This window comes from Portunus trituberculatus, chromosome 10 (genome assembly GCF_017591435.1).
Source record: "Portunus trituberculatus isolate SZX2019 chromosome 10, ASM1759143v1, whole genome shotgun sequence".
Taxonomy (NCBI): Eukaryota; Metazoa; Arthropoda; class Malacostraca; order Decapoda; family Portunidae; genus Portunus; species Portunus trituberculatus.
Genome location: NC_059264.1, coordinates 8,606,379 through 8,634,136, shown reverse-complemented (window position 1 = coordinate 8,634,136; position 27,758 = coordinate 8,606,379). Strand labels below are relative to the sequence as shown.

Below are 27,758 nucleotides of genomic sequence, written 5' to 3'. Positions count from 1 at the left end.
TCTTCCATAAAGAACTTCTATAATAGACGTAGCGCTCAGTAACCACAAAAGTCCATCTTGCGCCTGGGTCAAGCCCCAGTGACTTTACCCTCTTACTGAAGCTCCCTTCTTATCACCCATCTATTCTTCTTCTATCCCCACTTCCCCCTCCCCATCTTTCCTTTTCTGATTCTGTTCTGTTCTGTTCAGCGGAGATGAGTCGAGCGGTGTGCATATCACGAGGTTTCAGTGCTGACTGGAGAGTCCTCGGCTGAACATCCGGCCCGTGACCTCACACCGTCCAGCTGGAGTCAGGTCACTGCACCTGGCCTGGCTTAGAAGGGGATCGGCGTAGTGTGTGGAATCCTCGGGCCGTGCCCCACCTAGCCCAGCTGTTCTCAGGTAGTTCCACATCTGGGCCGGATTAGCGTGTAGTAGTAGTAGTAGTAGTAGTAGTAGTAGTAGTAGTACTAGTAGTGTGGTTCACTACAGTTCCTTTTTGGTAAATGTATTGCATGATATAGTATTTCCCTGTGAGGTACCAGTTCCTATCTACACTACCTCATAGAAACATACTAATATTAATTAAAAATTTGTCTGCTCCACATATATAACACAATTTAAATTTAATAAACTAAGTCAATAAACCATGCATTTATTGTTACCCTTCCTGACGCTGCATTGTGGGTACGTGATCAATACTGAAAGACTTCGAGGGGTATATACATAAGATTAAAAAGGTTGAGAACCCCTGACCTAGCAGTAAATAGGTACGGGATGTAACTCGAGGGGTTGTGGCCTCGCTTTCCCGGTGTGTGGAGTGTGTTGTGGGCTCAATCCTACCCGAAGATCGGTCTATGAGGTCTGAGCTCGGGGAAGAGCTGGGGAAGACTGGCTGGGTGACCAGCAGGTAACCGTGGTGAATTTTAGACACACACACACACACCCGATAGCTCAGTGGTTAGAGCGCTGGCTTCACAAGCCAGAGGACCGGGGTTCGATTCCCCGGCCGGGTGGAGATATTTGGGTGTGTCTCCTTTCACGTGTAATCCGTGTTCACCTATAGCAGTGAGTAGGTACGGGATGTAAATCGAGGAGTTGTGACCTTGTTGTCCCGGTGTGTGGTGTGTGCCTAGTCTCAGGCCTATCCGAAGATCGGAAATAATGAGCTCTGAGCTCGTTCCGTAGGGTAACGTCTGGCTGTCTCGTCAGAGACTGCAGCAGCAGATCAAACAGTGAAACACAATGAATTGACGCATTGAAAGGAGGAAGAGATGTTTGAACGTGTTTACAGTGCAGCTTCCCCTCGTCCTCGAGAAATACATATAACAGGAACAGACTTATTAAAGTCTGTTCCTATTGTTACTGGTGCATAACTATAGCTGCAGAAACTGCATGAATAATGTAAATATGTAAGTAAGACTATACAAGACCAAAAACTAATATTATTTTCAACTCAATACTCAAACGTTTATTTCTGCTCCTTATCTCTTCCACTTGTGATTTATAGCCATTACTGATCGAGTTTCGTTCCCATAATTCTACCTACTTAGCAGTTTAACAAGAATTCAACATCAACGGGAAAAAAACTAATGAATATATAAAAGAAAAATATGCAGCCTTTTTTTTATGGAGCCCTTGAAAATAAATATGAAAATATATAAAGTGTGGTTTCTTAATCACCAAAGTTTGTATATATATACATTTATGTCCGATTGACTCCAGATTAAAACAGCTTTCCTATCTCTTTACTTCTAGCATATGCCATATCTATTTTCTTTCTTTATCTTTATTATTATGACTACACTATTATTTTCATTGCAGGTGTCACTGATTAGAGCTGGCTTTAACGAAAAATTTTAAGGTCGGTCTTCACCCTTTCCTTCACATCCTCTTTCCATGTCCTTTTCTCCTTCCTATCTGTCACACTTTGCTCTTCTCTTTTTGTCAATGAAAATGATAACATAACAAAACAATTGAGAATGCAACTTATACTACAACAATAAATTAATAACTACCACAACCCCCACTTCTACTACTACTACTACGTTCACACATACAGGTCCTTAGACGTGTCTGCACCACCATGCTAATAGCTGGCAACAAGCTCGCTTCTGTACCGCGAGTCATCAAGCACCAGAGAAGGGTGGATTCCCAAGGCCATAATGACGTCAGTCATGGCAAGACTTCTGCCTGGGATTTACAAAAGATCCTCTACTGGGGGAAATACCGTACGTTCAAATACTCACTGGTCTATTTTTCTGAACGCTCTGTTTTCTCATGCGAACTGTTTCTCTGAAATACTCAGATGAGGTTCAGAAGGTTTTCTTTATTATTTATGCAGAATTCCTGTTGAACTACCACTATAATCATGAAAAAAAATTCACCGGTCTATATTCTGCACGCTTTGATACCTCACTTGGACTTTTCTTTTAGATTACAGAGTTCTTCATTCTAGTTCTCATTGCAGTTTTACCAGTGATGTTGAATTCTTATAAAATGACTACATTCCTGGAAGCAACGCACTACCAATCGCATAATATTCTCCCACACTGTTCTTTCATGTGAATAAATTATTGTTTTCTCGGACTACGGGTGTTCATTCTGGTTCTCATGGAAGTTTTTACTGCTGGTGATGATTCTTGTTAAAATAAAATAACACTAGAATCCTAAAAACGACACATGGTCTACATTTCTACATAACTACTCTGCTCTCTCATAGAAACAAGCTTCTGAGACCATAAATATCTATTTCTTATATATATATATATATATATATATATATATATATATATATATATATATATAATTATCAATGATCTTTTTTTTATTTAGAAGATGGCAAAGGCTTGGTAAAACCACTTCTAGAATAATGAAAACATTCCTAAATACCCAAATAAAGCCCATTACAATTAGCTAAACTAGATATTAGATATACACAGACCAGGAAAACTGTAAATTTCAATCCTTAAAGTAAAGCTGACTAAGATTCAAGTCACAGTCATGCAATAATAATTTAGTGTAACAAAGATGTAATGTTCGATATGCAACACACACACACACACACTGAAGTGAGAGGGGAGTTGTACACGCTGCAGCGTTCTATGCACAAAGAGACTGACGTCAAGCAGAGTTATCATGGCCCTATACACAAAGCCACACATCACACTCATTTACAGTCATGTTACCTGCCTCTATTTTCACCGAATGCCCGTGATAATCATTATACGACGGTGTTCCTGGAAAGCTAGCACGTCGCACGACTAAGATATCCTTCTCTTTAAATTCGAAGCCAATGTCGATCTTTACATAAGAAGAAAAATAAAATAAATAAAAGTGCGTCATTGCTGGAGTCAGTGACGTTGCAATTCTGTCTCCTCACAAAGACTTCTTTTTTTTTCCACTATTTCCACTTTACAGACAAGAATCTCCTATCTTTCTCCGACTCTAATAAAGGTATTAAAATGGTTGTATAAAGATATCATGGCAACTCTTCATATTACAGCAGGAAATAAAAAAAGGAAAACACAATACATATTACAGCAGGAAAAATAAGGAAAACACAATAAACATGAATTTAATTTTTTATTTGCATCTGTCATTGTAGAGAAAGCGATTAAGCTACCGTGTCACTGCCTACCTATACTACACTTGTCCATGTAAAACCTTAATTATTGTGCCTGTCTGATAGAAAAAAAAAAAAAAGATAAAAAAGTGAATTCAAGATGATCGCACGAATTCTACTCTTAAACAAAGCACGTGAGGCGAGGAGACTGACATGTAGCTATTACCCCTTGCCATTAGAGTAGGTACCCACTATACGCACGTCACTTACTGTAGCTACATGATGGAATAAAGTAAAAAAAAAATAAAATAAAATCCAGGCATTCCACTCTTTTAGATAATCGATGCACGTGAGGGGAATGTCACGCAGTTCCTGGTAAGCAAGGATTGATTAGTTCGTGGAAGACAAGCCGTTGCGAAACCCTTACGATAAAGGCTCGCTAGACAGCATGGACATTATCAGACGATGACAACATTGACACTTATTCATCCGTGGAACTAGGTGATGTTCGATTCTCGAGGGAATAGATACACGCCACTGCTATGTATAGTACCGTAATTGGTCTGCTCTTTGTATATGTTCATGTTCGCTAAAGTAAATGCAATCAATCTGTATACCAATAGGCAATCCTATAAACGCGGTGGCACTACAGTACACGAGCACCATTCACACTCATACCGTCGGCCCATGTTGTGAAAAGGACAGTTTTGTGAGAGAGAGAGAGAGAGAGAGAGAGAGAGAGAGAGAGAGAGAGAGAGAGAGAGAGAGAAACACTGGCAGAGATAAAAAGGAGTTTTGTAGCCATCCCCCGAAGTTCAGAAATACTCGAGTAAGATTAGATTAGATCCATAATCACCAGAACCATCATAAGCAAGCATGAACATAGCTTGACATAACCTTGTTTAAGCCTTGTTCACCCATCAACAACGCACTCCATTGAAGCTTATCTATATTTACGGATGAACGAAGTGCGGGCTTTGGTAAATAAAGCTGCGTTTTTTAATGCCCCTACGGCTAGACCTCGCCTTAAGGCAGGCTTAAGCAAAACCTGGGACAATGGAAAACGGGCCTGCTAGACCTTCGATCACGTGACCAGTCACCAGCTGACAGATGACAACAATAAAGATGGCAGACGAACAGGAAGTGCAAGATATGCTGCAGCTTTGTAACTTATCTTTCCTACATAACATAACATAACATAAATAATAGGATAGCAAAGGGCCACCAGGGCCCATCTATGTTATCCTGTATCAGTCGCACAGCGACCTCGTCATCAGTACTTAAAGTTACACTTACAAGTACACAATACATTATATACTAATTCTAAATATTTGGCCCATTAACAGGGCTAAGTCCTGCAGCGAAATCCTCTACAATTTGTGGTCCCCATACATGGGGATCATGTCTTGTTTAACTATAGTAAATTTCTTATAAAAACTATCATGCAGCGCTATACATAATTATAAATCTAATAAATTTAAGTGCTTATCTAATCTGTTTTTAAACATTGTCAAACTAGTGCTATTTACAACCGTCTCTGGCAATGCATTCCAGAAGTCTACCACCCTATGACTAAAGAAATATTTTCTTATATCTAACCTGCAGCCTTGCTTTCTAATCTTCCTGCCATGATTTGTAGTCCTACTTCCCTCCTCTAAGGTAAAGAAAGATCTCACATCTATGTAGTTTGTATCTGAGAACATTTTAAATATCCCCTCTTATACATCTCTCAAATGAAAACATGTTTAATGCCTTTAATCTATCTCTATACTCCAGGCGCTTCAAAGCTGGTATCATCCTAGTTGCTATCTTTCCTCCCTGCATCAACAGTCCAGTCCATCATGTTTCCAGACTTGCCAGAGATACCAGAAGATACTGAAACAGCATTCAGTTTGGTGCAGAACTATCAACAGCAGCTAATGGAGCATTCATTCGTCATGTCTTATTTGTTTATTTACATGTGACGTCACAACTGGCTAGCGGAAAGTCGAGCCTGCTCTGCAGCTGGCTTGAGTTTGGCCGGCCCTGCCTTAAGGCGGGCTACGCTCTGGCTCAAGTTTGGGGACATGAAAGAACACAAAATGACGTCAGCCTTAAGCCAGGCTTAAGGCTGCCTTAAGCGTGGACTATCAAAAACGCGCCTTAAGATCTGCGTGGTGAAATAGATTAAACAAGTGACGCACGCACGCACGCACGCACGCACGCACACACACACACACACACACACACACACACACACACACACACACACACCAATACCACGAAATGAAAGTAGCTAGCTTAATTTATCTTATCTTTCAGGAAAACAAAGAATGGATCTGCGGATGTGAAGCTTTGTTGCACGAGATCTTTTCTCGGGATGTGATAGGCTGTAAACACACACACACACACACACACACACACACACACACACGAACTTGAAACCTCATGTGCTCGGTTACCCCACGAATATGTGTTCGCTTCATTCCTGCAGTCACATAATTTATTCAGCGCACAAGTTCCACGATGACACGGGTTAACAAATGACCAGTGATCATTCACCAACAGCAGCAAAAATTTCTTTCACGAATTTAATAACTTTGTGGCCCGCCTTTATAATCATTTTAGGAAAAAAAAAAAAAATAGCTTGCACATAGAAAAAGAGAATGCAAAGTTGATTTTGTCTTCTCTAAGCATTGCAGGCGTCGTCTCAAACATGTTGGCAAATATGGGTTAAAATTGGCACGCAGTGAAAATTAACGTTAGACGAGAAGCGTCACTTGCTATAGCTTCATCGCAGAAAAAACTGGACATTAGTAGCTCACGTAGACAAGATGAAAGAGGTTTCTGGTAACTATTGATAAGGCTGCACGTTTGCTCATACGTCCCACCTCACGCCGCCATTCGCTAGTCTCTCCCAGTGACTCACTCACTTCAGATACAGGATAGGACGCTCTGCTGCGGTGCCGTCCACCCCCAAACTCGCTCAACAAGCCAGTGATTGTTTCGCCACTGATACCAACGTGTGTAGGATTATTGGGCGTGGGTAATAACTTGCAGGAATAAGGAAACAACGCAATAAGCAATAAAAAAAGTAAGTTTCATTTCATAAGACTTGTAATCTCTCTCTCTCTCTCTCTCTCTCTCTCTCTCTCTCTCTCTCTCTCTGTTATAAGGCAATATATTCCACTTGACTTTGTAACACGAGTATATGTCTTTTTAACTCTTCTCTGTACCCGCACCACCCTCCTTTGTTGTATTTATTTATTAATTCAACCATAAATGTATCAGTCAATCTCTGTACCCGCACACAGCACTAAATAGGTTCAGTAGCACCAAGGTTCAGAAGGGTCCTCAAGCAAAAAAATTGTATAGGACCCTCGATCAGGACATGCGACTGTGCGATATTTAAATAAATACTATTCAGGGAGACCCTTCAGGATATTTAAGACACCTGTATGCAGTGAATGTGAAATAGGTTGAAACTCGTGGGGCCCTTGTTTTCTTGGTCAAGTTGGGGTCCCAAGCAAATGCTTGGTTTACCAGACGGTTAACGCCTCTAACTTTGTAAGGTGCAACTTGTGCACTAAATGTAGCGCCGTTAACTTCGTGATATATGTTCTGTACTTAAGTGTAAATCACACTCTACTGATGCTGTCGTGTCGCATTAATTGGTACCTTGAGTCCTGGACAAGGCAAGCGCACATGACTCAGCGACATACCAACTAGAGCGTCAGCGCAACCAATCTTTTTTCCCCCAAAATATCCCCAAATTTTGGCTCCTGAATCCTGATTGATAATATAAGCTATTCCATTTCCGTCGCAAATTAATATGTTTCAAGTTATGTATATTCATATTTGTACAGGACCTGGTCCAGCCATACGTTTACCCCAAAGACAGCTTCCCACCTTTCATCCAAGTCCAACGAAGCTGAAAAATAAAAACTATTATCTAATTTCTATGTATGATTTACCATCTAAATCTTCATGGCACGGTATACTAGTCTTTTAAGGCCAAACATGGTAAACGGCCTCGAAACATGGGCATAAGACGAAAAATAAGGAGCGTAACTCTGGCGTTCCTATGTATTTTCAATGGGCGGCTGCAGGGTAATGTTTTAGGAGAAGGGGGGGGAGGGGGTAGGGGCAGCAGCGGACCAATGCAGCATCAGCTTCGACTTCTGTGACGTCATATACCGCCTTCCATTATTCAACGTTCTTGGGATAAACCATTTAACATAACGGACTTCAGTTTTTCTGTAATCTTCAGACTTGATTTTTCATTCACTCCTTTTCTCCATTCCATTCCGGTTTTCACTACTCTATAGAGGATGAATAGCTGCTTTATTTGATGTACTGCTTTACGTCAGTACAGCTTTATTTGATGTTCTACTTCAGTGCACTCGAAAGCATGACACAAGAATCATGATTCACGAAAATTTCAGAGCTTCGATGATGAGATCTGGGAATTTTCTCCCTGAATGTTAAAACTATTGTCTAGGGAAAATTCCCTAAATCGTAGCATGCATTGTTTTGACGCTCGGTCTGTCTCCAGTGCCCTCGATTTAGCACGCTCGTGTTAGTTCACGCTCGACTCGCCCATAAACCGCTACATTTACATTTCAATGATGACCACCATCTTTCATCATCACATTGAAGGGCATTAATTGCTAAAAGTCACAATCATTTTACACATCTCTAAAAATGGTGAGAATATTCCGGGCTGTGTTACTTGTTACTAGGGATGGTGTGCATCTGAGTAGGAAGGGTGTGGATGTGCTGAGTGGATGTCTGGAGGGGGGAGTTGGGATGGAGTGTAGGGGGTGAGGTACCAAATGCATTCCAGAAGAAAGATGTTAGGCATAAATTAGATAGGATAAACAGAGATAGTGAAAAGATTAGGAAAGATTTCCAGGTGCAAATAGGAGAGAATAGGATTAGGATTCCAAATAAGGAGACAGCATCTAGGAAGGTAGCAGTACTTAAATGTTTTTATGTAAATGCCAGGAGTCTTAGGAACAAGAAGGATGAGTTATCTAGTTATATAGTTGAGGAGGACTTAGATGTATGTGTCACAGAGGCATGGGTAAATGAGGAAAAGTTTAGGGAAAATAGGAAAGAATATGAAGTAGATGGATACATTATGTATTTACACCAGAGAATTGGTAGGATAGGTGGAGGAGTAGTTATTTATGTAAAAAAATCCTTCATTTCCAGTCAGGTTAATGGTATTAAGGTAGATAACAGAGTAGAGTCCTTATGGCTGGATGTTAGAGTAAACAAAAGTAAGGTTATTATTGTAGGAGCTTTTCATAGACCACCTAACCAGTCAGCAGATGTAGACAACCTTATGGTAGATGAGATAAATAGGGGTGTACTAGTCAGACAATTATCTTAGGGATTTTAATCTTAAGTCAGTAAACTGGGAGAGGATGGTAGGAGATGCTAGTGAAAATAAGTTTATGGAAAGTTTTCAGGATAACTATTTAGTGCAGATGGTAGATAAACCTACTAGGGGGAGGAAGGTTTTAGACATAGTACTAACAAATATTGAGCATTGTTTAAAGGAAGTTGAGGTAGGAGAGACTTTAGCAAACAGTGACCATCATATAATTAGATTTATCATTAATTCCAGTAGGGATAATATAGTGAATAAGACTAGAGTCCCAAACTATCAGAAAGGCAATTATGGTAGGTTACGTCAGTTATTAGGAGAGGTAAACTGGGAAGATAGTTTTGGAAATAAAACTGCACAGGAGATGTGGGATATTTTTAAGGTTGTAGTAAAGGGTATAGTGATGCAGTGTATCCCTTACAAAGATATAAGGCAGAGAAACAGGAAGCCATTATGGTGGACTCACGAGATAGGTAGACAGATCAGAGAGAAGAAGAGGGCATATAGAGAGTTGCAGAAAAGTGGGAAGATGTAGATTTGATTAGGTACAGACAGGTCAGGGATGATTTGAGTAAGGTTATAAAAAAGTAAAAGGCAGGCAGAGATAAAACTAGCTAGAGCTGGGAGTAAAGATCCCAAAAATTATATAGTTATTACAAGGTCAGTGATAAAAGAAATAAGGATAGGATTGGACCACTCAGAAAAGATGGTGTAGTAGTGGATCAAAATGAAGACATAGTAGAATTATTAAATGAACAATTTTCTTCAGTATTTACTAGGGAAAGGATAGGAAATCCTGTTACACACAGTGCGACGAGTAGTTTAAGAGCTTTAGAAAATATTGATATAAAACCGGGAATTATTAGGAAATTTATTCTTGAACTAGACGATAAGAAAGCTAGTGGTCCTGATGAGCTACATGCCAGAGTACTTACGGAGGGTGTAGACAGTATTTCTGAAGCACTTAAGTTAATCTTTGAAAGATCACTTAGGTTTGCTGAGATACCTCAGGACTGGAAGTTAGATAATGTTATACCAATATTTAAAAAAGGTAGGAAGGATGATGCAAATAATTATAGACCGATCAGTTTAACTAGTATAGTATATAAGATACTAGAGAAAATCATTAAGGGTAGTATTTGGGAGCATTTAAATGAGAATAGGTTAATTAGAGATACCCAACATGGCTTTAGATCAGGGAGGTCCTGTCTTACAAATTTGCTAGATATCTTAGAATATATTACCAAGGAGTTAGATGATGGAAATAGCATAGATGTTATATATCTAGATTTTAGCAAGGCATTTGATAAGGTACCGCATAGGAGGCTAGTGTACAAATTGAGACTACATGGGATAGGGGGTAGGTTAGTTGATTGGATTAGTGAATGGCTTTCTGATAGGAAACAGAGAGTAGTATTAAATGGGGCAATGTCTGAGTGGAAGGAAGTGGTTAATGGGGTACCCCAAGGATCAGTGCTAGGACTTCTTCTTTTGGTGTACATTAACGATTTAGATATAGGAATTAGTAGCAAAGTATCAAAGTTTGCAGATGATACTAAGATAGCATGTGCACTACAGGGTGAAAAGGACAATTACAGAATACAACGAGACCTGGACAGGCTGATAGCATGGGCAGACAGGTGGCAGATGGAGTTTAATTTTGAAAAGTGTCAGGTTATGCATTTAGGTAAAGACAACACAAACTTTAGCTATGAGATGGAGGGATGTTGGCTAGAGGCAGTAGAGGAGGGAAAGGATTTAGGAGTAGTGATAGACAGGACTATGAAATTTTCAAAGCAATGTTTAGAAGCAAGAAATAGAGCAAATAGGATCCTGGGTTTTATAAATAGAAATGTTAGTTATAAAAGTAAGGAAGTGGTGCGTAGCTTATATAATTCCTATGTTAGACCCCATTTAGAGTATTGCATGCAGGCCTGGTCACCCCATTATAGGCAGGATATCAACATGTTAGAAGCAGTTCAGAGAAGAGCAACTATAGTCCTGCTCCTCTAACAATGTGGATTGGGTGCGGCTTGTTGGGTAATTCCCGCTGTACAGTGGTGAAGCATGTCTCATAGCCAGTGATGCAGCAGAGTTCTAATAGTAGTAAAACTTTAGCAAATATGGTCAGCAAATATACATACGCATTTAGCCTTAGTATTACAACGTATGAGAGAGCAGTAAACTTATTATTGATAATATATTCATAAGCCTGGCAAGAAACGTGGCATACATATTTTACAGTGTTGCTAAAAAAAATAATATACTTATAAAGAGGTTTCCTTGCGGTTTGGGATGAGTAAATAGTTCCATAGTTGTAATTAGATTATATCGTGAAGGAAAGTACTTTAAAATAAGCTGACATAAGTAAGAAAAAAACTACATTCAAATCTTCACGGCAGCAACACCAATCACGCCCGCCATCCATACAGGTGGTGGGAGGTCAGCTGCGGTGTCCTTGACCAGGAAGAAAGAGAGGGGGAGGAAGAGAGGGTAAGAGAGAGGGAGGAAGAGGAAAGAGGGGTAGACAACGAGGATTAAAGGTATGGCAGCGCTGTCCTCCCGCTATTTCCCATGGGCCGCACCCAATCCACATTCTTAGACGAGCAGGACTATAGGATGATACCAGCATTAAAGCGCCTGGAGTATAGAGATAGATTAAAGGAATTAAACATGTTTTCATTTGAGAGGAGATGTATAAGAGGGGATATGATAGAGTTATTTAAAATGTTCTCAGATACAAACTACATAGATACGAGATCTTTCTTTACCTTACAGGAGGGAAGTAGGACTAGAAATCATGGCAGGAAGATTAAAAAACAAGGCTTCAGGTTAGATATAAGAAAATATTTCTTTAGTCATAGGGTGGTAGACTTCTGGAATGCATTGCCAGAGAGAGTTGTAAATAGCACTAGTTTGACAATGTTTAAAAACAGATTAGATAAGCACTTAAATTTATTAGATTTATAATTATGTATAGTGCTGCATGATAGTTTTTATAAGAAATTTACTATAGTTAAACAAGACATGATCCCCATGTATGGGGATCACAGATTGTAGAGGAATTTGCTGCAGGACTTAGCCCTGTTAATGGGCCAAATATTTAGAATTAGTATATAATGTATTGTGTACTTGTAAGTGTATCTTTAAGTACTGATGACGAGGTCGCTGTGCGACTGATACAGGATAATCTAGATGGGCCCTGGTGGCCCTTTGTTATCCTATTATTTATATGTTACATTATGTTATGTTAAGGGCACTTGCCGCTTGACTGTCTAAACTCTAGAGTTATTCTCATTTTCACGTGAATGTGGTTCAATTTGGGAATAAATCAACACTGCACTACGCGAAATGATCCAGAACTTGCACTGGAACAGAAAATTCTAATGATTCTACCTCTTCGCATGTTTTATAAGATAGGGTGGAATCAAAAAAGCTTTTTGTCTCATCAACTTCCCTCCTCTGACTGACTGTCTGTAGTCTCTTTCTCATCACTGGAATGTTGCATCTCTTGCTATCTTCTGCCTCTATTTCCATGCTATCAGCTAATTGCTCTTGTGATCTTGTTAACTGCATGCCTCCCCTCCTCCTGGGGCATTGCTGCACAAGCCTTTCTTCTTCCTCTCCCCTAGTCTGTCCAACTCTCATCCCTATTCTGTCCAACTCTGTAATGCAAGAGTTAACCAGTTTTCTCAATCTTTCATACCTTTCGCTGGTAGACTGGAACCCCCTGTCTGCTTTTGTGTTTTAACTAATTGGGGTTTGTTTTGTTCTTAGTTGCCTGTGGCCAGCTTTCCCCTTTTTCATAAAAAAAAAAAGAAGAAGCACAGGAATGGCAGACATTAAGGAAACTCATTTAAAGGATGGGAGGAAGTCTTAGTATAGTCAGACGCTGTGCTTTCCTTGTTATAAAAGTTTGCTCTCTCTCTCTCTCTCTCTCTCTCTCTCTCTCTCTCTCTCTCTCTCTCTCTCTCTCTCTCTCTCTCTCTCTCTCATATCCATAAACTGTCAACTGATACTCAGCTTACATAGAATGGATCTTGTGATGTCAGTTGGTGTCAAAATGCTGGATTTTGTTTTGCTCATCTGTCACCCACATGTCTTGGCTCAACACCGCCGATGTTACTGTGTCCTGGTCTTCCTTTCTTCTGTGGAATAAGCAGGTCAGGTCAGTGAGAGGCATTAGTGCAGGATGGTGGAGGTCATGGCACTGTACAAGGCATGAGGGCAGCGAGATGGTAATCTATAGCAAATAAATGTAACTAATAAGGCAAGAAAATATGAGTTGTAGAATGTCAGTTAATCTACACAGGGCAATTTTTTTTTGACATTTTGATGAGATGTTAGAGATTTTCACTTGAAAGCAGGGCAAGAAACACCATAAAAGATGATTAGTAAAGATTAGATAAAGGGTTTTCCTCTGAAAGGGAAAATAAAAAGTTTCATAAAAAATATATTATTAGGGATTTATACTTTGTTTACTGGTGATGACTTCATCGTGCTATTACAACTTTTGTCACTGAAGTAAAATATCAATATGAAAATCTATTTGAGTATGCCAGTTTGTTATATCTGAATATTTGCTCCATTTGCAATTGTTGGGTTGGTTAGGTGAGAATAAAGGTAGGATGGTAGGATGGTTACAAGAACTCAGTACAGCTATCTGTGAGTCGATGTATCATACAAATCATTCTATACCCACTCATCATCATACCCATTCATAAACTTGTCTGATCTTTTAAAGCTCCTTGTTGACTCGACACTAACACAGCCAAACCTTTTCCACTATTCTAATACTTCTCTTTAATTGCAGGACAAACAAATATGGCAACTGTGAATGGCTATAGTCACCAGATACTAAATGGCCACAGTCACCAGAAGGCATCAATAAATGTCCACATGCAGCAGCTAATAGACAGCCACTGTCCACAAATAGCATCAATAAATGGCCACAGCCAACAGAAGGTATCAAGAAATGGCCACAGTAAAAAAAGTGAAAAGACTGTGGTCACCTTGGCTCCCAGTCCCTCCAGTGCACTAGCATGTCAGGGCAAGAAGGAGCCTCAGATCCTGACACTGTACCCCTCTAGTACACACACTCAGACTGCCAATACCACAGCCACTCAACACAAGACTTTGCTCTCTCCCGACACGGAATACAGCGGCAAGAAGGTAAGACTGGCCATGTGTAGAGTAAGCTGTACAGTTTAGCAAGATATGGAGGAAAAGTAGCTAGTTGGGAAAATAGTGTGCCTTTTTTAAAAGGGATAAACCAGCCATTTCCATCCATTAAAAAAGAAAGAGTAAGCCATACTAATCATTGAGAAAATAAAGAAATACACTAGCTAATTCATGAAATCGAGAAAGATTGCTTAAGCCATCCAGGGATGGAAGAATGAAGAACTGTAAGTTATTATGTAAAGAGAAGACTAATGTAAGTCATACTGATCAAAGATAAAAGAAGGATAGACTAATAGCATTAGCTATTCTCAAAGAAAACACAGTGAATTGTATGATTCATTGACTATCTATTTATCTATCAATATAATATGGGAGCAATTCCACACAGGCTGACCTAGACAAAGCACACACACACACACACACACACGGGACATCGTCGATGGCGGATGTGGTCGCTGAGCTCCAGAGCAATCATCTTTAATTCTACAGTTACCATTGCCTAAGAGTAACCAAGGTGGGAAAGGAGCTGGTAATGTTTGTCCCGTCTCCATATAGTCATGTTAACTGTTGATTAGCAAAATAATGTCCAGGGAAGGTAAATATAAACTGTAGCCTGCGTTTGAGCCATCAGCTGGTTTGTTTACATCTGCGCAACATGGCGGCCATGAACTCGAAAGATGAATCAGACTTCACAGGATTTCAAGGAATAATGGAGAAGAGCGCTTATGTGAAGAAAATTCTGGAGTTGGAAGGTAAAATTGAAAACTGTTTGAAAAGTATGGGGCCTGGAAACGAGTTATGACAATGTAATGAAAGAGTGTGCCGATATGAAGAAGGAAAATGAAGCACTGAAAGAGGAAGTTAAGCTAATTAAAGTGAATTGCGAAAATGTGGAGAATCTCTAGGAAAAGTGATGGAGAAGCAGGCTGAATGGAAAAAGTCAGGAAGTGGAAAGAAAGGAGGTAAATTACAAAGTTGCAAGTCTGGAAAAGGAAATCAAAGAGTCTGGGGAGAAAACTTTGGGCCTTGCTGAAATTATAGATCAACAGATCATAGAAGAGAAGATTGCTGAGAAAGTGGTGAAGGTTATTAAATCAAATGAGACATTGGTGAGGGAAACTGTAGACAAAAAGAGATGTGTGGTGATATTTGGTGTGGAGGAGGATAAGACACCGAGTAAAATGGAGAGAGAGAAAACATAAAAAGGTGATAAATAATATCATTAATGTGGTGCAGGAGGAGGAAAAGACCTAGTACAAGAAATAGAGGACTTCCATAGAATTGGAAAGTTCACAAGAGAAGGTATGAGGCCAATAAGAATCAAACTTAAGTCACAAAAGGATGTAGATGAATTGGTGGAGAAGTCATGGAGGCTAGCCCAGCAGGAAACAACAAGGAAGATTTGGTTGAGAAGAGATCTCGGTGAAAAGGAAAGAGAAATGTTAAATGAGTTGAGAAAGGAGGCTTTGAAAAAATGAAGAGAGGACAGAAGAGGAGAAGAAAGAGTTTTTCTGGAGAATCTTGGATATGAGACTGAGGAAGTGGTTCATAACCCAGAAAAGTACAGCAAGAAAGGACTAAAGAAACTTACGTATGAGCGGAATGTAATGTATTCCAACATAAATGGAGTGATATCGGGATTTTAGAACTCAACGATTACTTGAGGGACAAGAACCCAGATATTGTGGGTCTTACTGAAACAAAACTGAGAGAGGGAGAAGACCTGATGATGGTTGGAGAAGGAAATATAATGTTTGGAAAAGAAATAGAGTAGGTAAGATGGGAGGAGGAGTGATGTTGCTGGTTAAAAAGATATAAAGGTGGATCAAGTGAAAGAAGGTATGGGAAAGGCAGAAGTGCTAAAGATCAGAGCAGAAACTAATGAAGGAAAAAGAGGCACTACATAGTGGTGTACGTACCACCTAAGACAAATGCATGGTCAGTACAGGAATATGAAGAAATGATAAGTGATACAGGAACATGTCTGGAAGAAATGTTGGGTGGCTGTGAACGAACTATAATGATGGGAGATTTTAATTGTAAAGAGGTGTGTTGGGAGGACTGGTCAATGGAAGGATCAGAGACAACATGGGGAAATACACTATTGACACTGGCAATGGAAAATGTGTTAACTCAGTGGGTCAAAGAAGATACTAGGTTTGGAGGAGAGGGAGCATCGTCAAGACTGGACTTGGTCTTTAGTACAGAGCCAATGGTCATTGAGGAGATGAGGGTGGAGTGCCCTTTAGCAAAGAGTGATCATGCAGTTTTGGAGTTCAAGGTGATAGATGAAGAGAAATCTAGAAGAAATGAAGAATATAAAGTGGGAAGATGGAATTATGCCAAGACAGATTTTGGAAACCTAAAGAAATTCTTTCAAGAGACAAATTGGATGAAATTCAAGAGTGCTAAGGAGCAAATGAAAAGTGGAAGGAATTTATAAAATATACAAAGAAGGTGAGAAAAATTTGTACCAATAAGACAACATAGAGAAGTTGGAAAGCAGGACTGGTTTAACGATAGATGTGAAAAGGCTAGAACAAGAAAAGAGGATGCATGGAAGAGGTGGAGAAGGAAAAGACGGATTAAGCAGTGGGAAAGTTACAAAAGAGCAAGAAATGAATATGTGTTGATTAGAAGAGAAGAAAGAAAGAAACAAGAAAAGGATATAATTGATAAATGTAAAGACCAACCAAGGCTTTTTACAGACATGTGAACAACAACATCAAAAATAGAGAAAGTATTGAAAGTTTAGAAGTAAATGGAGTATGCAGTGAAGATCCCAGGAAATGGCAGAGGCTATGAATGGATGCTTTCGGAAGGTATTCACAAAGGAGACTGCTTTTGACAAACCACTGGTAATGGAACAGAAAGGGATTATGAAGGAGTTTCAAGTAACTGTGGAGGAGATCAAGAATATGATGGGGAGTTTAGAAGTGAGAAAAGCTGTGGGACCTGATGGGGTATCAGGATGGATTTTAAGAGAATGCAGGAGCAACTGGCAGAAAAAGTTTGTGAAGTAATTGATGCCTCATTAAGGGAAGGTGTAGTGCCCCAAGACTGGAAAAGAGCTAACATTGTCCCAATCTATAAATCAGGTAACAAGAGAGACCCATTGAACTATAGACCAGTGTCACTTACAAGTGTGGTAGCTAAGATGTGTGAGAGGGTGGTGAAGAATAGATGGACAGACTTCTTGGAGAAAATGACATACTTTGTGAGTGTCAATTTGGTTTTAGAAAAGGGCGTTCATGCACGACAAACCTGATATGTTACTATTCGAGGGTGATAGATGTAATACAGGAAAGAGATGGTTGGGCTGATGGAATATATCTGGATTTAAAAAAGGCCTTTGATAAGGTACCACACCGGAGACTGATCTGGAAACTTGAAATGGTAGGAGGAGTGCATGGCAGTTTACTAAAATGGATGGAAGACTTTTGGTAGGAAGAGAAATGAGAACAATAATTAAGGACAGACCATCAGAATGGGGCTTGGTGGAGAGTGGAGTTCCACAGGGATCAGTGTTGGCACCAGTAATGTTCGCGGTCTACATAAATGACATGGTGGATGGGGTGTCCAGTTATGTGAGCCTATTTGCAGACGATGCAAAATTGTTAAGAAAAGTGAGATGTGACAAAGATTGCGAACTACTCCAGGAAGACTTGGACAGAATATGGAAATGGAGCTGTACATGGCAAATGGAGTTCAACACGACAAAATGCAAGAAAATAGAGTTTGGCAAGAGTGAAAGAAGAATCAGGAGTATGTACAAGATAGGAAATGAAGACATAAAACCAGTCATGAAGAAAAAGACCTTGGGGTGACAATTACCAATGACCTATCGCCAGAGAGACATATAAACAAAATAATTGGAGAAGTATTGAACTTATTGAGGAACATAAGAGTGGCGTTCGTATATTTAGATGAAGAAATGATGAAGAAAATAATTACTGCAATGATAAGACCGAGGCTTGAATATGCAACAATACAGTGGGCTCCGAACTTAAAGAAACACATAAGGAAACTAGAGAAAGTACAGAGGGCTGCAACAAAATGGTGCCTGACTTAAGAGATTTGACTTATGAAGACAGACTGAAAAGAATGCAACTTCCGACCCTGGAAAACAGAAGAGAAAGGGGAGACCTGATAGCAATATACAGAGTGATGATTGGCATGGAAAAATGGATAGGGAAGATCTGTGTATGTGGAATGAAAGAATGTCGAGAGGGCATGGGAAAAACTAAAATGGCCACTTATAGGAGAGATGTGAAAAATATAGCTTCCTCATAGAAGGGTGGAAGCATGGAATAGTTTAGACGTGGAAGTGGTCAACGCAAGGAATATTCATGATTTTAAGAAAAAGCTGGACATTAATAGATATGGAGACGGGACAACACGAGCATAGCTCTTTTCCCGTATGTTACAATTAGGTAAATACAATTAGGTAAATACACACACACACACACACACACACACACACACACACACACACACACACACACACACACACACGGTAGCTCAATGGTTAGAGCGCTGGCTTCACAAGCCAGAGGACCGGGGTTCGATTCCCCGGCCGGGTGGAGATATTTGGGTGTATCTCCTTTCACGTGTAGCCCCTGTTCACCTAGCAGTGAGTAGGTACAGGATGTAAATCGAGGAGTTGTGACCTTGTTGTCCTGGTGTGTGGTGTGTGCCTGGTCTCAGGCCTATCCGAAGATCGGAAATAATGAGCTCTGAGCTTGTTCCGTAGGGTAACGTCTGGCTGTCTCGTCAGAGACTGCAGCAGATCAAAGAGTGAAACACACACACACACACACACACACACACACACACACACACACACACACACACACACACACACACACACACACACACACACACACACACACACACACACACACAGTCCATACTTTCAAGACTTGTTGGCTTATGATAGAAAGGGACAATCTTGTGGGTCACCTTACTACACCTCCAGTGATAAGTGACGACAAAAAACTGCAAAGAACTGTCAAACCCAAGAGATAAGATACTTTTACTTTACTGCACCTAAAACTCTGAAACATCAAGCCTTTCTTATTCTGAGAAATAATTTAATATTTTTTGATTTAGGAAAAATAAGATTATAGATCTAATCACCAGCTTCAGATTTACCAGATTTTCCATACTAAATTAGCCACCAGATTGGAGATCATTGTATGCATTAATTCTCATTAGCAGTAGTAGTTAGAGAAACATCCATTAAAAGTTGTTGCAAATTTTTAAATTTTGCTGTAAACAAAGTCAACAGATCACACAGGGACACCACAGAATGCCAGACTTCAGACCTTTCTAAGATTTCTGACGGGGGATAGAAAACTTAGTAGGGTTCAATGCCTCAAAAACTCAATTCCTCCATCTATCAACTTGACACAACCTTTCAAACAGCTATCCCCTCATCTTCAGTGACACTCAACTGTCTCCCTCTTCTACACTGAATATCCTCGGTCTGTCCTTTACTCATAATCTAAACTGGAAACTTCACATCTCATCTCTTGCTAAAACAGCTTCTATGAAGTTAGGCATTCTGCCAGTATTTCTCAAACCCTAACTGCTAACTCTGTACAAGGGCCTCATCCACCCATGTATTGGGGTGTTCCACTCACACAATTTTATAAGATAGGGTGGAATCAAAACCTTTTTGTCTCATTGACTTTCCTTCTCTTCAGCCTCTTTCTCACTGTCGGAATGTTGCATCTCTTGTTATCTTCTACCTCTATTTTCATGCTAACTGCTCTTCTGATCTTGCTAACTGCAGTCCTGTAGCCGTGCTGCACAAGGCTTTCTTCTTTCTCTCACCATTATTCTGTCCAACGCTCAATACAAGAGTTAACCAGTATTCAATCATTCATACTTTTCTCTGATAAACTCTGGAACTCCCTGCCTGTATCAGCATTTCCAAATTTCTATGACTTGACTTCATTCAAGAGAGGTTTAAAGACATTTTCCCTCTTTTGGATAATCCTTTTGGACCTGTAAGGGGACTTTTTAATTTTTTTGTTGTTGTCCATGGCTAGTTCTTCCCTCTTACATAAAAAAAAAATAAATAAAACTAAAGATCAATGTATAGAGCATTGCAGTATATAATTGGGGCACTTGTCTAATGCTACAGACTCCCAAGAAGAAAATCCTACTGAGGTGCCGGTTTCTATAGGAAAAGACCAAAGGGTTCTCCAAATTTGAGAAGTGGCTAGAGAAGTCTTTAAATGATTAAAGTCATAGGTAGGAAGATATAGAGAACCAGGTAGGGAATTCCAGAGTGTATCAGTGCAGGGAGTGAAAGATTGCTAAATGCTTATCACATAAAAATTTGCTTAGTGGATACTGTTTATGTTTATGCAAGTCACCTAAATAAAGTCATCGTATCCAGTGTGTCATTATCAGTGTCATTACTAATAACTATGATATCACTAATCTGATACAGAACATTTGATTTCCTAATAGGTAACATTCCTCTTTGCACAGAACATAAACATTTATCTATCTAGCTATCTGTGTTCCAAGCCAGCATGAGTGGTGGCCCATACATAGCATTTTCTTCCTCTTACACCAGATAAGTTTGCCACTGAAGTGCACAGGAAACACAAAGGAGTTCATGTTGCCTTTGTAAGCTACTCATACCTACATCACCATGAAAAAGTTCTTTTTACACTTCATGGCACTGCTGGCCATTTATAACACGGGATGATCCATTTTTTGAGTAATTCTGGAATGTCTATATATACATACTAGTAGTTCCACTGCCTACTGAGGATTGAGGCATTGATGGCAGCAGTTCAAGTACAGCAGATGGCACTCCCTGAACATTCATTGCTCTCTCTCATGAACAAGTCTTCCCATCTTGTCTGCAATAATTCCACAATATGCATACTTCTTCCTGTAATGCCTGGCAGTCAATTTGAGACTGAACTACACAACACCCTAGAGTGTATTGAAGAATCCAAGAGCAACTCATGGAAAGGGCTTTGAGATATATATATTAGGATTATTCCATGCAATTGTCAAGTAGTATTGACATCTATATAGCTGCAGTGTACAGAACCTATGATAGGTTTGTGTGATCTTGTCTCAACATCTGTATTTATAAAGGCTTGCTTTCAACTTCAGTGGATACACATTTGTGCCTTTTGTTCACTTATTACTTCCAAATTATTGCACACATTTCTACGTAAATGGGGAAAGCTTGGTATGATTCTTGAGTGTCAAGTTAGGTGCACAACATTCAGTTAGATTTTGCCTGTGTTTCTTTTTATTCTTTTAAAACACAGTTATTACTTTGATCACTTCACACTCCAGTCCATTGTACTTGTTTGCCCCTCAATGGATAAGTGTGTATTTCTCAAGTGTCTCTGTTGAATGTGTAACACTGAGTCACTGGATGTTGCAGGAGAGCACTGCCACACCTTGGAAGGATACCATGCTGAAGAAGCTGGAGGGGCAGAAGTCTGGCCAGACGCTGCTGTGGCTGCCGGGGAGTGGGCGGCATGTCAGTGAGGGGCCCGACTCCTACCAGCCCTTCACCCACATCACTCGCACGCTGCACCTGGAGGATGCCCTCAAGGTGTGCACTAGCTGGCGCATCCCACCCAAGAACATCATCACTTTCAGCAGCATTGACTCCCGCTGCCTGCCGGCCAACCACCCCTGTAGGGCGCTGCAGGTGTTGTGGTTCAGCACCAGCATGTCTGAGGTGGAGGAGGATGAGCACGACTGGTATGGCAATGTGGAGTTTGCCGTGAGTGCATCTCTCCTGCTGGAGCGATGGAAGTATTGCTTCCTAGTGGAGATGATGACCACTCCTACACACACCACCTCCCGCATCCTTCTCTCCAACACCGACTTCTCCAGCGTGCTGCGGCCCTACAGCCCCTTCCGTGCTGGTGGACCATGGCAGGTGACCCCTGAGGGCCAGCTGGCGCTGCACAAGTGTTCTCGCTACCAGTTCCGGGGGTACAACCGCCACCCTCACATCCTTGAGTTCCTCTTGGATGTGACTGAGGAGGATGAGAAGAAGATGCTTCAAGAGTGCCAGCTGTCCTTCAAGAACCATGAGGAGGCGCAGGACTTGTCTGTGCGTCATGTGTGCAACAGACACCAGCGTGCCAAGACATCCTGCCCCTCGCCCTTCCCTCGCACTACCACTGCCACCATGTTCACTGCTCAGCTCCAGATGATGAACTGTCCCCTTGGCAAGATCCCCAAGCTGTCCAGCAGTGCCAGACAGCTATATGATAAGGCCGTGCAGGAGCTGGGCATCCAGACATCTGTGGCGTGTGCTGCACCTGTGCCCAGTGCCTTGTGTGTTGACAGTCTGTATTCTCATTAAAATTAACATCAAAGCACTTCTTTGTCTTGGCTCTCATGGATCATCAGGTGTTTTTCAGGTGTTAGATTCTCATCTATAAGTGTCATCATCATATCATCATTAAATGAGTAATAATTTTTAGTTCTCAATGTACAGTCACACCAAAAAATCGAATTAAATACTTTGTAAAATCTGATACAATTTTATTAGTTAAATGTATGTTTATTTTCATCACAAAAGTTTTTTCATATTTTATTTTTATATGAAATGTATAATTACCGGAGGAAATGTTATGCAGGGAACAGACTGTGGGACTGTTTTATGAAAAGCTTGGCCAAGGAAAGATTTTCCACACACCCTTTCATATTTTTCATGTTGAACAATGACATACACTGTGGTGAAGACAGATGAGTGGACCTCACCGCCATGTTTTTAATTGTTTCACACAGGTCCTTCCCTCACATCACAGCATTGCAACATCCTCTGTAGCTATTGTGCTTGTGGAAAGTTAAGATTTGTTATTCCAAAGTTATATATGTACATTATTTAGGTAATATTTTTGCATGCCCTTGTCCAGTTTACTCCTCAGGATGTGGTAGGTACATGCAATCCCTGACATTTACACACACACACACACACACACACACACACACACACACACACACACACACACACTTACTTTAAGAGAAAATTAGACAATGTGAGATAAAGAGACGGGACAACACGAGCATAGGCTCCCCTCCCGTAAAATACAACTAGGTAAATACAAGACAAGATGACATAAAAAGATCAGGATGAGGCAGTGTGTGAAGGATATTGGAAAATAGAGTTTTCCACACAGAACGGTGGAAAAATGGAATGCATTGGATAATGGAATTGTTACAAAACATAGTGTGCATAACTTTAAAGAAAAACTAGATAAATGGAGATATGGAGACAGGACACTATGAGCCCCGCTCGAACCCTGTACAATACAACTAGGTAAACACACACACACACACACACACACACACACACACACACACACACACACACACACACACACACACACTCTTAAAAAGTCCCTATTTTAATTAGTTTCTGTGTCATGTTCCATTATACAAAAAGGCAGTATTAGTTTCAACCCTCATGGCACAATTGATACCAATGAGCTGTTGTGTTGAATTCCAATATAGTGCAGTTTTATGCATCTATGTAGAATTAATGCAGATTATGTATTTCTCAAATTTCAAGTTTTTAAAAAGATTGTATTAGTCTGCTTATATTTTATTGAATTTTATGTAGACCATTAATTCCATATGTCTTCTGAGTACCTAACTTGAAGGTGTATTTACTTATTTGTACTGTTATAAAATCGGGTCAAGCTTTGGAAGCAGTAGTGCATGGCCGGCTGTGTTAGGTTTATGGATATAGTAGGATGGTTGATACAGTTGGCTTGTGATGTCTTAGTTTTAAAGCCAAATCATAATAGTATTTTCAGTACAGTTATGTATATTATTTGCTTATACCAAACTAGTCATGTATTCCACAGATATATTCATCTGTTTGAAGACATTCATGGGAATCGTGTTTTCTCATTAATTTGTATACTGCACATGGCATTGTTGTAATATTATTGCTCAAGTGTTTGTATGATAACAGTGCAAAGCCAGGACAGTGAAAGGGAACCAAAAATCACTGAGGTGATTACTTATGGCCTGACTGGTGAAGTGTTGGATGGCACATTTCCCCCTGGTGCCTATCCTGACAAAAGGTTTGGTCTCTGGGGAAAACCCCCAGTGGTGAACTTGTCTTCTCTTAGTGTTTCTTTCTATGCGATGCAACATTGTCTTGTAAACCATTCTGATGTAATGTTACCAGTTCCAGTATTTAAGCTTTTTGTTTATATATCTATTTATCATGGATGATACCTTCATCTCTCTCTCTCTCTTTCTAAGAAATCACCATGCCTACACATGGCAGTCCTGTATGGAACACTTAAACCAGTGTCCACTGTTGCTATCCACAAATGTACCTTATCTTTTATAGCTTCCTGTTAACATTGATTTTCAAGTCTAGTCCAGAACTAGTATGTATAGCATATGTACTCTAAGGGACCAAATCAACACTATGTTCATTCAGGGAACCAGAACCACAGGAAAGACACTCAACTTTACAATACCAAATCACTGCATGGTCTGACTCTTTCTTGGGACCTAATATTATATTGGTCTCTACTGGCCATCTATTGTGTGCATTTGCAAACACTGTACAGATTTGTACAGCTTCTGGTAAAAGATGATGCAATGTATAATACTGTTTTGAATGCCTATTATTATACCAGGCAGACAACAACACACACAGGATGGCTCAGATAAGTTTCTTTTTTTCTATTTTAATGTCAGGAGATCGAATGAATTTTTCTTGAGGTATGAGGGTAATAATACTTGATAGAAAGAAATTTATTAAGAAAAATGTATTTAATTTGTCACACAAAATTAACTTTGATTAATTTTGAAAGCTTGTATGATTAAGCTATGCAATTTAGCTTTTAGATGTTTCTATTCATATCAAGTAGAACAAAGACATTTTTATTTTCAATTCTTTGTGTTCTAATTGAGCCATTCATCCAGTGTGGACAGTGTTGGTACAAGGTTGGAAAGGTATTCAGGAAACTCAGGGGAATCAGCTAGTAGTGCTACATTATGTTGCATTTCAACCACATGTTCTTCAGAGAAAATTCCCATGAAGAACATGTGCTTTGAAATGTTACAATATGCTTCCTATTCTGCTCTCCCTATTTATTTTATTTTATTTTATTTATTTATTATTTATTTATTTTTTTTTGTATACACATGTTGGTACCATTTTAATATTAGAATATGATGACTCCTATACCTGTTTCAAAGTCCCCTTTCCTTTTCACTTGTTTCAGGACCATTACCTTATTGGGCTTTTTTTCTTCACAAATTTTGTTGCCCTTGGCTGGTTTCCTCTTATATAAATAAAAAAGAAGAAAAAAAAAATTCCCATAAATTTTGTGTTGTATGGTTCCTACATTATTTTCTATTATTCTTATGTACTTTCTATTTATTTTGATACTTGGCTGGTATCTATAGAGTATTTCATTATGGCTGTGAATTATACCAGTTTCCTTCCATCAACTGAAATCATTGTCATTCCATCATTGTGTCACTCATCTACCAATCCCAGCTGTCTTTCCTGTTTTTATCTTATTAATATTGCATTAATTTACAGTTTGTATTAAAGAGCACAACCAAAATTTCAACTTTATTTTTGTTAGTATTAAGGGGCACAATCAGAATTTCAACTTTATTTTTGTTATTATCATGATTTGGTTAAGTTAGTTGTAAAGATATGTAGCCCATATACCTTTCTTTATAGGTGGAAATGACAATTTATATATCAATTCCAAAATAAATAAATTATTTCTTGTTCTAATCTGATTACCAACTCTGAAAAATTTTGCTTACATCACGTTTAATGAAATGTCAATGTTAAGTAAAATCATGAACAAAGGTAAATGGATTGCTACGTACTAAATGGACAACGGCAGCACGCAGGATAAACATTTTGAGGTATGTACAGTACAACAGCTGTGACCAAGCAGAGGGTGAACCTTGGCACTATGGATTCTCATGAGGGAATCTGCCCCAGATGTCGGCCCTTTTAAGCCCTAAAACACAGTAGGCTTGCAGCATATGCAGTATTTTTGCTAGTTGTGGAGGCTGCAGCTAAAACCAGTTAAGAGTCATGGCTTTCATCAGACCAAGGTGGCCAATCAAGAATTACCAAGGAGGAAAAGGAAACATTGACCTTTGCTTGAGGTGTGAGTAGCAACAGGCTGGTAGATAAAAGGAGACAAGGTGAAGTAATACCTCGAGCTAAGGATTACAACTTGCAATACAAGTCCTTCCTCCCTATCATCACGAATCTCCTCAAGACCAGCAAGCTTGGGGGCCTTGTAGGGAAAATGGGAAAATGGGGTTTTCGGATGGAGAAAGCTAAAATTTTGCCTATTAAAAAAAAAAAAAAAGAGGGAAAATACCCTTTACTTAAAGCTAACAACTCGCTACATTTGTGGCTGAATCCAATACATTTAGCGAAAACCCAAATGAGGTACAAACCAAATCCAACATTATAACCTGGGCTAGGAGGGGAGGGGTGCTGCGCCCCCTAGATAGCCCCTTCGGTTACTAACCAAACCCTAATCTTACCTAACCTAACCTAATTCTAACTTGTATACAAAATGTAGAAAAACACTGGTAACGCTGCTCCGCAATATAACACGGCAACGCTCGCCACAGCCGCTGAGCCCTTCAAGAAAATCACAAGAATGTCTGGTATCTGGTACTACTCACAAGTTTGGGAAGCAAACTCAGCCCGCGCTGCACACCCAAATCGAACAATTTGCTTGCGTTTCAGGTGTAGCGGTGATAGAACTCAAAAAACCTGAAATCATGGTCAGTACACTGAGCGTCCATGGTTAAAGCAGCTTAGCTAATAGTGGAAACTGCCATGGTTCATCCTCTCTCACGAGAAACGAGTGCAAAACTATAAACAACTCTCGGCATGGCGAGCTCTCATTGGACGTCCCATGGTGTAAGTAGGACGTCCTATAGTCGAACGTCAGTGATTGGTTTTGCCGTGCTGCGTCATTAAGTAACTACCGGCATGGCGGGGTCTCATTGGACGTCCGTGACACGTTATCTATAGCCACCACAGCTCCAACAAGACCCACAATGTTTTACTAATGTAAACAGCCAGAAGAAGAAGGGGGAGGAAAACTGTTTGCAGGACTCTGTTTCTGTGGCCGTGTAGATTTTTCCAATGCATCACTACAAGCTGATAAAACCTTTAGCGTGAAAAACCCCCCAACCCTAAATAAACGTCAAGTAAACTGAGTATGTTACCACAACATTTACGTAGTTGTGTCATGGGCTACTATCAAGGACCAATACTAAACATTACCCCAATAGGGCACCACGTATGGCAAGAGGCACATTCCACTGCTTCAGTCACACTGTTGACGCATAACGAAGTCCCTAATCTTGTTTAAGCAAATGAACGCCCAGCAGGAGGTCGTGGGCACACGTCAACTTCTGAGGTTGTCACACGAAGAGAAAACACTGACACGGTGAACTGACCCTCTGCCGGCATCTACATGAAGCTCTGAAGCTGCGGTACGAATTCTTTATTCTTTATTTTTTATTCTTTGTCATTACATTCATACCCTGCTCCACCAACTAGTGGCGCTCTGCAGAGCCTCTATTCCAGTGTTTCCCAAACTTTTTTAGTACGTGACCCCTTACAGC

General features: G+C 39.9%; 1 protein-coding gene and 1 long non-coding RNA gene across 3 annotated transcripts; one reads left to right on the top strand and one right to left on the bottom strand.

The window, feature by feature from the left end:
* LOC123502102 lies at positions 1-27,594 on the bottom strand. Its single transcript, XR_006673797.1, has 3 exons — positions 27,415-27,594; positions 12,947-13,066; positions 1-393 (listed from the first exon to the last, which is right to left on the bottom strand). It is a non-coding gene; the product is annotated as an uncharacterized LOC123502102 (long non-coding RNA).
* On the top strand, positions 6,443-23,101 carry LOC123502100. Of its 2 annotated transcripts, none has more exons than XM_045251315.1 (3): positions 6,443-6,617; positions 13,732-14,090; positions 21,526-23,101. In XM_045251315.1, exons 2-3 carry the CDS (start codon positions 13,743-13,745, stop codon positions 22,462-22,464), a joined length of 1,287 nt encoding a protein of 428 aa, XP_045107250.1. In that variant the 5' UTR covers positions 6,443-6,617; positions 13,732-13,742; the 3' UTR covers positions 22,465-23,101. The 2 variants fall into 2 exon arrangements, with proteins under 2 accessions (XP_045107250.1, XP_045107251.1); XM_045251316.1 differs by lacking the exon at positions 6,443-6,617 and adding an exon at positions 8,073-8,230.
* Positions 27,595-27,758: the final 164 nt, after the last annotated feature.